Source organism: Mandrillus leucophaeus, unplaced genomic scaffold, assembly GCF_000951045.1.
Source record: "Mandrillus leucophaeus isolate KB7577 unplaced genomic scaffold, Mleu.le_1.0 Scaffold133, whole genome shotgun sequence".
Classification (NCBI taxonomy): domain Eukaryota; kingdom Metazoa; phylum Chordata; class Mammalia; order Primates; family Cercopithecidae; genus Mandrillus; species Mandrillus leucophaeus.
This window is the reverse complement of record NW_012101288.1, coordinates 550338-563896: the sequence shown is the minus strand read 5'-3', so window position 1 is coordinate 563896 and position 13559 is coordinate 550338. Positions and strand designations below refer to the sequence as shown.

The 13559-nt window shown below is 39.6% G+C and overlaps 1 protein-coding gene across 2 annotated transcripts in view; it reads left to right on the top strand.

Annotated features, from left to right (window-relative positions):
• SAMD12 (sterile alpha motif domain containing 12) overlaps positions 1–13559 on the top strand; it is a 417592-nt gene that overhangs the window by 35460 nt on the left and 368573 nt on the right. For both annotated transcript variants that reach the window (XM_011972988.1, XM_011972987.1), the window contains exon 2: positions 5534–5712. In XM_011972988.1, the coding sequence (XP_011828378.1) occupies positions 5534–5712 (179 nt within the window). The remainder of the gene's footprint in view (positions 1–5533; positions 5713–13559) is intronic.

The following is a 13559-nucleotide window of genomic DNA, read 5'->3' as shown; positions in this document are numbered from 1 at the left end:
CCTGCGAGTTTGAGATTGCAGTGAGCCATGATCATACCACCGCACTCCAGCCTGGGCAACAGAGCAAGACGCTGTCTCAAAAAAAAAAAAAAAAAAAAAAAAAAAAAAAAAAAAAAAAAAGAAACAAAGAAAAAGAGGGGAATTGTCTTTATTGCTTAAGAGGATATACTGGGTACAAGACTAGTTAAAGCTTTACAGTAGAAAAAAGAGAAAATTTATGTTTCCTGAAGCAGTTATCTATGCAAATAAGGGAAAGGAAGAGCATATGATGTTAAAAGGTCAGTTCTGTCAAGGCAGAGAAGCACAACACATTTCAGGGCATTGCTAGCAGTTTCTATGTGGGGGTTCCTTGGTTGGGGAGCCAGTTCATTCTGAGGGGTAATTCAGAGTGTTTTCACAGTGTCTCTATTCAAGGCCAAACTCAGATAGAGGAACATTAAAATTTAATAAGTCTCCATCCCTTGTTTCATGACAGAGAGTGTCTGGCGTGGGTGGAGTTTGGAAGAACTGGAAGTTGGGTGGCTTCCTGGAGAGTAAGATACACTTGTTCTTGGGAATGACAGCAGATGCCAATGCATCCCTCAACTCTTCTTGCATCACTGTTGAGGAGAGAAAACAAGGTCTGGCACTTCATTCCAGATAACCTGTTACTGTCACCTAAATCACATGAAAATGGCATCCCTCAGCCACAATCCTTGGAGAGTCCAGGCTCATTTCCAGCAAGCAGCAATCCAAGCCCTGCTTCTGCTGATTAGGATAAGACCTGTTTTGGAGAACATTTCCCTTCCAGGAAAGTTCTGAACTAATCTAATACTTTTGAGCTATAATTTTTACCATTTTATTAAAAAATAAAACCAAATAACATTCTAGCTGAAAATCACGATATTATTCATAAGTAAACTCTCAAACACCTTTGAATAAAAATATCTTTGGAACCTCTCTTTCCATTTTGGGAGGGTATTAGGGAGTTGAAATGAGAGGGAGTGGGGTTTTAAATTTTTTATTTTTTAGTGTGACAAAATATACATTAAATTCATCATTTTAATCATCTTTAATTATATGGTTCAGTATCATTAGGCACATTCACATTATTGTATAACCATCACCACCATCCATCTCCAGAGAGTTTTCATCATCCCAAAGTGAAATACTATACCCACAACTCACCAATAACTTCCCATTTTCTCTCCCACAGCCCCTGTGTAGCCATTGTTCTATTTTCTTTCTCTGTAGATTTGACTAACTCATGTAAGTGAATCGTCCAATAGTTGTCCATTTTTGTCTGGCATATTTCATTCAGCATAATGTCTTCAAGGTTCATGCATGCTGTAGCATGGATAAGAATGCCATTCCTTTTAAAGGCTGCAAAATATTTCATTATATGTATCACATTGTGTTTATCCATTCATGCATCCACAGGCATTTGGTTTATGCCTGTTTGACTGTTATGAATAATGCTGTTATGTACAAAAGCATACAAATATCTGAGTTCCCGTTTTCAGGGTTTTTTTGTGTGTATATATACCTAGAAGTTGAATTGTTTGATCAAATGACAATTCTGTGTTTAATTTTTTGAGAAACCACCATACAGTTTTCCACGGGGGTGTATCACTTGACATTCCCATGAGCAATGCAGCTGGTTTTCAATTTTCTGGGGAAGTAGGTTTTTACATATGAAAAAAAGATGGTGCCTTCAAAGGGGCATTTCAAAACAATGCTAAAACATGTGCCTTTGCAGTGAAACATTTCTCTCTTAAATTTTTTAAAGAGCAATGTTTGTGAAATTAATTTTGGTTTTTAACTCATTTTGAAGAATTCAATATTAGTGACATTCAAATTAAGTAAAAGCGACAGCAGCAGCACTTCCCAGAAAGACCACAAGCTACCTGCAGTGTCAATTCAATAACTAGGAATCCGTTAGGCACAGGAGTGGTGGTGAAGATCAGGGAAACAAGAAGAGGGCCTCGAAGCTGACCAGTGAGTTGCCAAGCCCATTAGATTAAGTAAATAACTTTAGTGAAAACAAGAAAGGCAATGATGAGCACAGAAAAGAGAAATCAAATGGGGACACCTTTGACACAAGCAAGGAGATGGAGGTCATGCATTGTAGGAAGCCATTGGAGAGGTGTTTGATTTGTAAATATTAGGGACATGAAATTTCAGGGAAAACAAAGCAAAGTCTGTCAAAAATGGTTTTAAATAAATAATTCTAAGTACAAAAACCTAAATCAACTACTGCGTTTGCAGTGGAGGAAGGAACAGCTATGGAGGATTAAAATATTTGTGTGAAGAATAAGGCTACGTGTGTGGAAAGTCAAAAAACTGTATTCTGCCTCCTGTTTATAGATACCTTACATTTTGAATACCAAGTATTTACTAGCAGAGAAAGGCTTCCTTCTGATTTAAGGCATGATTGTGTAAAGGAAGGGAATTGCTGGTTCATTCTGCAGCTGAACAAGTGTTTCCTTAATGTCTCTTATGTGCCAGGTCCTGGACTCAGGAATGGAAGTCATGGAGATGAAAAACAGATGGTACCTGCCCTCCAGGAGCTTACAGTTGTGCTGGGCAAGGCAGATAGATCAATTACATGGACATTCTCAGTACTGTGAGGAAAATGAAGCACCAGGGGACTGTGTGCAAGAGGGAGCATAGGGAATGGGTTCTTGCTCTGGTAGCCAGAGACTCCTAAAAGACTTTCTGAAGAAGAGGTCTGAGCTGACATGAGATGAATAGGAGTTAGCCTCCCGAAGAGCAGGAGGTAGGATTAGGTTGGAGTAGGACCAGCATTTCTAGGTGGTGGGACCACCGTGATCAGAGGTGAAGGAAGTATAAGAGGCAAATTTGGTGGGGAGGTGACAGGGGAAGAGAATAGGAGGTCTACCAGCAGCTCAGTGGTATTCCTAGGTCATGAATTCCAAGGTAGGAAGCAGCAGAAGATAAAGCTAGACAGAAAGATCAAAGCTACACATTTTTCTTTTCTTCATTAATGTCTGAATCCATCCCATGCCAATCCCCCACCTCCCTACACAAGCACACCTTTTAAAAATAATCACAACTCTGGTGTATTTAATTGAATGTTCATTGTAAGTAGGCTAGTCTTTGGAGATGGAGAAGCTGATTGATATTAACAGTAATTAGCTTCAAGCTCTCAGAGGCTTTGGCTATGAGTTCTCTTTCCAGCACTGCCTAAAGTGGGCATTGTGGTTGGTTCCCCAGCATCCATTCTGCTACAGCCCTGCAGAGTAGCAGCAGTGTGGTTTGGGGAATTGACCTGAGCTGGTCAGTTGGTTTAAGGGTAATCCTATTTCCACTGCCAGGGTGTTAGTTCAGTAATAGGCATGTAATTCACTCCTGGCCAATGAGAAAAGAGAATAACATTTGAAAGCGGTTTGGGAGAAAAAGCCATAGTCAACTAAGCCCTTTCTGCTTCAAGAAGAAAACTAAAAGCTTATAGTCTAGATGCTACAAAGGGACCTAGGTTCAGGATAAAGGTGATGCTATGGATAGTAGAATGGAGAAAGAATAAAAATCACAGTGCTTGATGAAACTACCAAGAGGCAAATCAGCTAATTCTGAACTTGTGCCATTACTGGACTTCTTATTCTGACAGCTAATAATTTTCCTTACCATTTAATCCAGTTTAGATTTTTCCATGTGTGATATGAAATCATGTATCCTAAATGATTCATAATTTTTGTGACTTTTCTGTACACACCAGTATAGTATACCCTTTTGTGAACCTAACCCCTTCAAGGTTCATTTTCCTTATCTGTGAAATGAACATAGTTATGTCTCAGAGTTTTTCATGAAGATCATTTGAGATTCAGAACAAAGCCCAAAAGGGAGATATGAACTAATACATGTTAAGTGCCCAGAATGTACCACTAAATAGGAAGCTTAGAGACTAGGAGAAGAGAAATTCATAAATAGTGTCCACATAAAGTGGTAGAAATAAGATCACATGCATTTGGACCTTTGTGCAATCAGTTTGTTTTTTTAAAGAAATATTCAATATTTGAGCAGTATGTTAGGTGTAGAGCTATTGGATTTGCTGATAGGTGGAAGGGAAGTGATGAATCATAGAGTGATGTTAAGGACGTCTCATCAGTTTCTGTGTAATTTGTGAAGACTGGAACAGGCAAATTGTTTCTGCTGCAGTTTTACTTGTCTGATATTCATAAGAAAGGTCTGTCTAGGCTGCAGTTAATATTTGGAAGTCACCAGAATGTTGATTGGGAACATGGGAATAGATGGTACCTGTTAAGGAGGTAGTGGATAGTGGGAGGAAAACACCACTTCTTTTGGGAAGCCTACCTCATCCCTCAGGTCTAAAGTACTCATCAGAATCCTGGCAAAGATGAGGCAAAGAGGAAACTGTGGCCTGAATGGAGTGCCGAATAGAGGGTTGGGCTTTCTGAGTCACAGAAGCTGGTTGGAGGGAAAGAATGCTGAGAAAGGGGAAAGCCTAAAAATGTTGGGTAAAAGGAGATTATTGATGAAGTAGAGACCTGGGGAAGATGGGGGTATTACGTATCTGGCCTTAACTTCTCTGTGAATAAAGGAAAGGGGATGAGGATAGGAGTTTACCTGAATTTGAAGAGTTGGGGTAACAGGGAAATGAAATAACTTACTACCAGAGAAGTCAAAACACATATACCTGCCATCTGCACACAGACATACATGGTAGTTCACGTAGTAGTGGAATGCATATCTTACAACATTCATTGCTATTTATTTGATAATACAGAGTACGTAGCGGGGACTCAGTAAGTGTTTGTTAGATGAATAAATATCCCCAGAAAATCAGTTTTAGATTTTATGTGTGGAATATCTATGCTACAGGGCATGGAAGAGAGTAAGATGCAAAAAACTGGAAGCCACTGGGCTTGACGCCCTTGAGCCCTTCACTGTGGGTTTTTCTTTTTTGTCATGTAGAAGTGACAGTTCTGTTTGAAAATCACCAGTCCTTTTGTTTGCCTCCTTTATTACATTGTGAGTTCTTTGAAGGTAACATCTGTCATATGTAAATCCATGTTTCCAGGATCTAACCCAGGGATGGCACATAGTAAGTGCTTAAGAAATATTGCTTGAATGAATGCAAGAGAGTGGACTTGAGTGGATTCTTAAATAATAGAGAAGGTCCAGAAGGAGAGAGGGTGAGCACTTTTCAGATGGAAGCAGAGATATAAACTAAACTGCAAGGTTGAAATAATTGCTTGTGTGAGAAGCAGTGACAACATTGCCCGATTTGGTATTCTCATCTGTAATGTGGGGATTCGTAACTTGCTAAAAGTCAAACAACTTGGAATTGAGGGCTTCTGAATTTGCACCTAAATCTTGCTGATTTTCAAACTCAGGGTTTCCCACTAACCATGCTCCCTCCTCACCATGTTATTTATCGTAGTAATCACACCACTTCTTGACTCACAGATGCCTCGTTTTTTTCCGACTTAGGCTTGATGAAATATTTTCTGTCATGGACACCGTCTTTATGTGGTTTGTTTTCTGAGTTCTATTTGTTGCTTTTTCCTAGCTCTTCACTGTGGTTTGAATCCACGGGGCATTGATCACCCTGCCCATGCTGAAGGTATTAAACTGCAAATTGAAGGTGAAGGTGTGGAATCTCAATCCATTAAAAACAAAAATTTCCAGAAGGTGCCTGACCAGAAAGGAACCCCCAAGCGACTGCAGGCAGAATCTGAGACGGCTAAGGTGCGTAATATTCCAGTTAATTATGGAGATTTGAAAGCTGCAGCCTTGATATGTTGTAGTCCAGCCACAGAGAAGAGCTGAGTGCTTTCACTAATTACCGTTGTATCTGTGGTCAAATGAGCACTGTATCTTGCTGATAAATAACTGTAAATGAAAATATTAACTGTATTCCCTTTGGAATGAAATTGAAACCCATTTGTGGCCAGTCTCAGAGCATGAGGCTCTGAGGTTATAGAGAAGAATGCCCTGTACTTAAAGCTAAAAGATTCACCTGCCAGGCTCAGACTTACTACTCTATGGTGTTGGGCAAGTCATGTGACTTTCTGAGTTGCACATTCTTCATCTACACAAGGGAATCATAAAATGACTTCTCTCATCAGGTCGAGTAAGTCAAATGATTGCATGCTTTTGGAAGCATTTTATAAAAGTCCCAGTACTGGCCGGGCGCGGTGGCTCAAGCCTGTAATCCCAGCACTTTGGGAGGCCGAGACGGGCGGATCACGAGGTCAGGAGATCGAGACCATCCTGGCTAACACAGTGAAACCCCGTCTCTACTAAAACAAATACAAAAAACTAGCCAGGCGAGGTGGCGGGCGCCTGTAGTCCCAGCTACTCAGGAGGCTGAGGCAGGAGAATGGCGTGAACCCGGGAGGCGGAGCTTGCAGTAAGCTGAGATCCGGCCGCTGCACTGCAGCCTGGGCGACAGAGCGAGACTCCGTCTCAAAAAAAAAAAAAAAAAAGTCCCAGTACTTCATGAGTATGAGAGGCTTGTGCTTACAGGTATTGTTAATTAGTAATAGCTGATATTTTATGAAATATGCATGTATATCCCAGGTACTATTTGAAGGACTTAATGAAAGAGAAAATCATTTTTTTCTGCTGTAGGATACTTAGTTCTTTTCAGTCTTTAACCTAAACATAGGTACCAGAGAACTGACAAAATAGGCATTGGTGAAGATGTGTGGAAACTTGGGTTCTGTGGGATAGGTAATATTTTAGTAAGGACAGCCTCTTCTAAAGGCTTCCTCCAGTGGAACTGGCACTATCCGGGTATTTGTCTGAAACCAGTGCAGATGTTCATGTTGGGGGCACAGTGTTGTTGAAGATACTCATATTTGTTTTCCTCTTGGACATGGAGGAAATTAATCTTCATATAGTTTTGTTTCTCCCTTTGTGTATTCCCTGCAAGACAATTTCCTTTCAAATGTTGGTTGAGCAAATGAATGTATGCATGCCTTGGAAAGCAAATGTTGTAAGCACCCAAGAAAAATCTTAAGGAAAAAGGTCACCTTACTGTTGTACAATAACCACCTCCCTTCTCCTCCAAATAACGTCTTCCAAAATCAGACGTGAATTTTTTGCTTTATCTACAGTTTGGAATAATTACTGTTATTGCTTCTCTTCTTTAGTGTGGATAATTAAAAATTGTTGACATTAAGTATGTGTGTGTTGTAGGGAATGGGGAATGATTACCAAGAAATATATTGCAGGTATTTTATGCTAGACATTTTAGCTAAGAGAAATGGCAAAACATAGCATATTTCTTGGCTGATGATCAATGAAGTTTGGTTTGTGAGCAGCATTGGAAATGAGTGAACGCTGTTAAGACAGCTAAACCTGATCAATCCATGTTGCTACATGGGCATCCTGAAAGAGCCGGGAAAAAAACGCCCTAAGGGTCCTTTTTAGGAAGATAAATAGACTTTCTATGAGTGAGATATTTTCTAAAGGATGCCTAAAATATTAAAAATTAGAGTAGAGATAAAAGAAAAGTTAACTATTGATATTTGTCTGATTTAAATTCAACTTTAAACATTTCTAGTGTGTATCTCTTATATTCGTAGAGATTGGTAATATACAAAATTTGATTCAAATCTGATGTGATTTTATTTCTGAATTATCTTGAATATGTGATATTGTTGTGAATCCTGAAATTTTGTGTCTTTGCCCCTGAAGCATTTTATAGTTGCTTTGCTGAAAACATACTTCAATGAGAGTGTGGATGTGTATAATGAGCCTTTCCTCTGGAACAAACTAATACTGGAAACCAGATTCATTTGAGTTTATGCAAATCATCTACAGTGAATACCCATCCCCAATAAATGAGGTTGAAAGGAGATTCTGGGTTTTTCACACTACCATCATATTTAGGGGTGAACAGACAAGAGGCTTTAGTAAAGCTTAGACAAAGAATTTGTCCACTTGTTTAAACGGAGGATGAGGGAACAACAGTGGCTGCTGGGGGAACAGAGTTAAAATTACTATAGTGTGATTACTATGGATGCCAGCAGCATGACTGACCCTGACGCTTTTGTACCTTAGACAACAGGCATTTGTTTTGTGCAGGTACAAACACATTTACATTTTCCCTTCCATTGCATTTAGAGGACTAGTAGAGTTGTGAGCCTTCTTCTCTTTTCTTGGGTGTATAATTGAATCTCTGGTAAACTGACCCATTCTAAACCTACCTTAAAAAACCTGTGGCTAGGAATGCATACCTCTAAAGCCATTCAGTAATGTAAATTGGTATGGCTTTTCTGGATGACAAGCTTGATAATAGTTATCAAAATTTTAAATGTGTGCAATTTGGGAGCCAATAATTTCCTCTCTAGGAACTTGCCTAAGGAAATAATCATCCATATGTACAAAGATGGCTACAGGAGAACACATTGAAAATAACCCACATGTTCATTCACAGGACACTGGCTAAAGAAACTGTGTATTAATGCAATGGGATATAATTTTTCCTTTGTGAGGATGCAGGAGACCTATAGGTATTTATGTGGGAAAATGTATGTGATAATATTTTAAAGTAGAAAGGGAGCGAGAAGGGCAGGTTATGACACAGTAGATATAGTTTGTTTCCATTTATGTAAAAATGTCTGTCTCTGTATAAAGGCATCACTGAGTCTGGGAGGGTTTTCCACAGTTTGAGCAGCAGTTTCTATCTGAAGTTAAAATTATGGAGAAAACGTTTACTCTGTACTGCTTTGCTTGAATTTTAAATAAGATGTGTATTATTTTAAGTGCATTTATTTTAAAGCCATTTTCAGATTGTCCCATTAACTTTAGTAGCTCAACCATGATTGTTGGGTTACTGTTTGTTGGGTTAGTATTATGCTTTCAGGGTGCTGAATTTCCTCACATGGCTTCTAATTCTTGCTGATGGTTTATCTGCCAGTTAAGTGAATTATCGTGGGGTCTTTTTGGCCATGTGTGCCTTGAATTGTAGAGCCTTCTGGTAAGGTGCTTTTGGATCTACCTTTACCTGAACTCTGGGATGTGAGAGCTCTGACCAGGTATTACACTAATGTTTCAATTTGATGTTCTGTCTGTCTGCTTCTGACTGATTATGCAAATCAAGTTCTTCCATATGCAGACTTCTCACTGGGAACCTGGTTCCAGCTCCTTAGTGTGCCTTTGGGCCCTGCCACTCTGAGTCCTGCCACATTGGGATTTGCAACCAATCCCTCAGCGCACCACCTGTTCCAGAGGAGCTCAGTGAGCTTATCTTTAATAGGCAATGCTAGAGTCTGTGTGTATATGTGGATTGGGGGAGGATGGTAGCATGTGCTTAATCTATCCTGTTGAGACTGAAATTTGTATGCTTTCATAATTTTAAAATGTGTGTGTGTATCTGTATTCATTTTGGGCAAAATAATACTCTATCTTAGAAAGTGACATTTTGGGACCCTTAGCCCCAATTCCTCAAAAGACTCAGAACCTTTATTCCAGAAAAAGGTCATCTAGCCACAAGTTGCCTCCAGCTCTTATAGACCAAAGAGAAACCAGTAGAGTACCCAGATCACTTGTAAGTCTTATTGGGAAGCATACAGTTTAGTTGGAAATAAAAAATGAATCCATTTGAAATGTGGATCCACAAAAAATACTTACCAATATAAGTCCTAAATTCTTGTGAGTACTTGGAAACTCAGAGAGAATATGCATGCCATGCCATGCCACAGCTATAGTTACCAGTTTAAGAGTAAAATACTCTGTTTACTTAGCTTCATAGGAGGGTACAGGCAAGAAATACAGTTGGCAAAGCATTTCCATCTCATTGGGAGGTCCAGAAGTCATCCAAGTACACAGCTTCTTTTGACCCATCACCCACACAGCTGTCACAGTTGAGAGTGCAGGTGAGGATGCGTCTTTTTGATACAGAGAAGGCACAGCCTCTTTTTTTCACTGTTCTTTTATACCATTCTAGTCATGTAGACTCAAGACAAAGCCACAGCTCCTAAAGACCAGGAGTGGTTCCACGTAGCAGTTTCCAAAAAACCAGCCCTATGGGAGACTGAAGTCCTTCTCAGACAGGCCAGCCCTGAGATTCATTAACCCTTTACTCACAGAGCAGTCAGAACAAGACTGCGAGGGAGCGTACTCTAGCCCAGGAAGAACTTAACCTGTGCTGTGAAGTATGGATAAATTCCAATATGTAGCCCTAAGAATGGAGGGTGCCTTTAGCCATGACGTTTAAGCACTGTGAGCCAAGGTATGGTAGCAGAAATGCCCAGGTGTGTTCACCATCAGTCTCTTCGAGTCAGAGTTTGTGTGTCAGAAATTGAGTCTGGAACAATAGGTTGGGGCCAAACTGTGTGATGGAATTTGAATGCTGGAGTGAGTAGCATGGATTTACTTTCCACCTCCATTGTTCAATACAATAGCCACCAGCACATGTGGATATTCAGATTTATTTAAATTGAATACAATGCAAAAATTGATTTCTTTGGTCGTGCCAGCCACATTTCAAGTGTTCATTATCACATATTTCCAGGAACTGCTGTTTTGGACAGTGTGGACATGGAACATGATCATTGTGGCAGAAAGTCCTATTTGACAGTGCTGCTCTAATCTGTGGGAAACCATTGAAATTCTCTGGGTATAGAAATAAGATGAAAAATGGAATTGTGTTGATATGCTATCTGATCCTCATCCTTGGACCTGAGTGGACAAGTGCTTCAGTCATTTAAAAAAAATATCAAAATACTCAGGAGTTTCTTTTGAAATTGATGTTCCCAAATGCTCTGATGGTTGGAATTTGAGTTTCTATGGCAATTCTGGCTGTGGAATAAGATCAGCCCATCAGCCCATCAGTATCCTATCTGTTTCCTATCTTGGAATTCTATAATGTGTCCTTACAAGTGGCCTAAACATGACATTGGGAATTCCTGACTTCTAGACTTGATTTTCTAGGTGTTCATGAGGAAACTTCACCTTGCTGTGTTTTTATGCCTGTCAAATAAGGGTTTCATAAGATTGATAATCCCTTTTTCTTTTCCTGCCACAATGCTAATTCCTGGAGTCAGAGCTTTGAGTGTTCCTTATATTTGCATGCCTCCCCTGTACCTTTCCTTTATAAAAATGTATCCCCATTTTACAGCTGAGAAACCCAAGGATGTAAAATGACTCACTAAAACTTAGTTTCTGGCTAAAAATCTGGAGGAAAATGTAACTCTCTATGTCTAATGGCTCTAAATTCAAGGTTTTTAATGCTCCTAACATGAAATATACAAATGATCTATTTATTTCAAAATAAAATATAGTCTGTTAAACTGAGAATCTGGCCAACTAGGCAAAAGAAGAGGTTAAAATGCTGCATGTATTCATTACTCCTCAGGGAGAAAACAGCAAATCTCGATTGCTGTATTATATAAGGGAGAAGCAATGCCAACATCTAAAACAGTGAATAATTGCTTGCAGTTGGCTTTGGGATGCATTATGTGAATCTTTGGCAGCAGATAGCCTTTTCTCATTAGGCTAATATTAGATTTAGTTTGTATTTCTTTGGCACAGAGTTAAAGGAGCTGGCCTGGAACTTGGTGCTGGAGGCAGGAGGAGGAGAAAGCTGGGTGCTTTGGATAAGCCACAGGCAGATAAATGAGAGTTGACTGAAGGGCAACTTGTGGACATTTGTAACAGTAAGCAGGAACCATTGATCTGGGATTAAAACAGAGAGCAAAAAGAACTTAGACTTAGGTTAAAAGATGAAGGGTTGACTGTACTTAACCTTGATCAAATTACATTGCTTAGCTGCCTTTGAGAAGGTCTGTTGCAATTTAGGGATAGAATGATCTAATTCTTGGCTATCTGTATTTCTTGGCTCAAGGAGCAAAAATGTCTCCAAACGAAGCTGCCAACCCAATATAATGTCACCCATGATAGGAAAGGACACAATTTATGCAAAACATAATGAGCATGTACTTTCTTAAAAATTCTCATAAGAGTCAGGACAAGAGACAAGCAAATATGACTTCATGCTATGTGAGTTTCAGGACCCCAGTACATGTACGTTGAGTTCTTGGACAGGGCTCAAATGAAACTACAGTAAACTTATATCTGAAGAGGTAAGCTTTTATTACTAACATGTTAAGCTCTGAAAAGTATGACAATTAATAGGATACATTTAAGCCATAGGTTCATTGTATGATGAACAAAGAAGAAAACCTAGAGAGCATTTGACCATCTAATTTATTTTACAGGTTAGGGAGATGAGACTCAGATGAGACTGAATGACTTCACAAAGATCTTGAGGCCAGCAGTGACACAGTCTACCTAAAACACAGTTCCTCCAACACATGAACAGTGCTTTTCCCTCTTTTGTGCTGACAAATCTATAGGAAATAACAAGTGCTTGGAGCCACTTAGTTAATAGTATTTGTCTAGTGGACGAAGAGTACAGGATATGCCATCTGAAATGTAAAAGGAGGGCAGTATTCAGGCGAGTGTATCAGAGCCCACCAGATTCATCTGAGTTTATCCACCCAAACTACTAAATTACTAAAGTGATTATCTTTGGAGATTATTGGTACTTGCCATCCCTTCTGCCTATAATGTTCTCCCCTTGATCATTGTTCAGCTAGTTCCTTGTCATTTAGGTCCTAGCTCAAATGTGCTTCTCCAAGAGGTCTTTCCAGACCACCCTAACTAAATGAGTCCCCAGTCACATTCTCTGACATCACTTGTTTGATGTCCTGCATTTAACTTTTTCTGGTCTGAAATAATCTTGTTTGTTTTCTGTCTCTCCACAGAATTTAAACTATTTGAGAGCAATGATCTTGTCTGCCTTGTTCACTGCTGCAATATCAATGCCTACTACTGTGTCCAGCACATAATAAAAAGATTACATTTTTGATAAATGAATGAATAAGTCAGTTCATATGATACAGAAGCTCCTTGCCTCTGGGTTTACGTCTGTTGCCTCATAGTTATTTCATTATCTTTAGCTCCTCCACAAGTGAGCAGAGGATGTCTTATTGAGTTCTATAGTGGTTGATGATATCAAGGGAATGCTTTTCTGGGTTGGTACAAGTGGCATATTATCCACACAATGGACAAGGGATACTTCCAAAGCCATTCCATTACCTTTCACCCTTCAAAAGTTCACTCTAGGTTGTCACTGAGACCAAGAAAATTCCTTATTATAGTCTGTGGCAGTCATTCTAAACTTCACTTAGATTCATTGTGGAAGACATTATGGTGATTCCTCAAAGACCAAAAAACAAATACCATTTGACCCAGTGTGTTGGTCTGTTCTCACATTGCAATAAGAAAATACCCAAGACTGGGTAGTTTATAAAGAAAAGAGGTTTAGGCTGGGTGCAGGAGCTCACGCCTGTAATCCCAGCACTTTGGGAGGCCAACCTGGGTAGATCACTTGAGGTCAGGAGTTCGAGACCAGCATGGCCAACATGGTGAAACCCCGTCTCTACTAAAAATATAAAAAATTAGCCTGGCGTGGCGGCAGGTGCCTGTAGTGCCAGCTACTCAGGAAGCTGAGGCAGGAGAATCACTTGAACCAAGGAGGCAGAGCTTGAGATGAGCCAGGAACATACCATTATATTCCA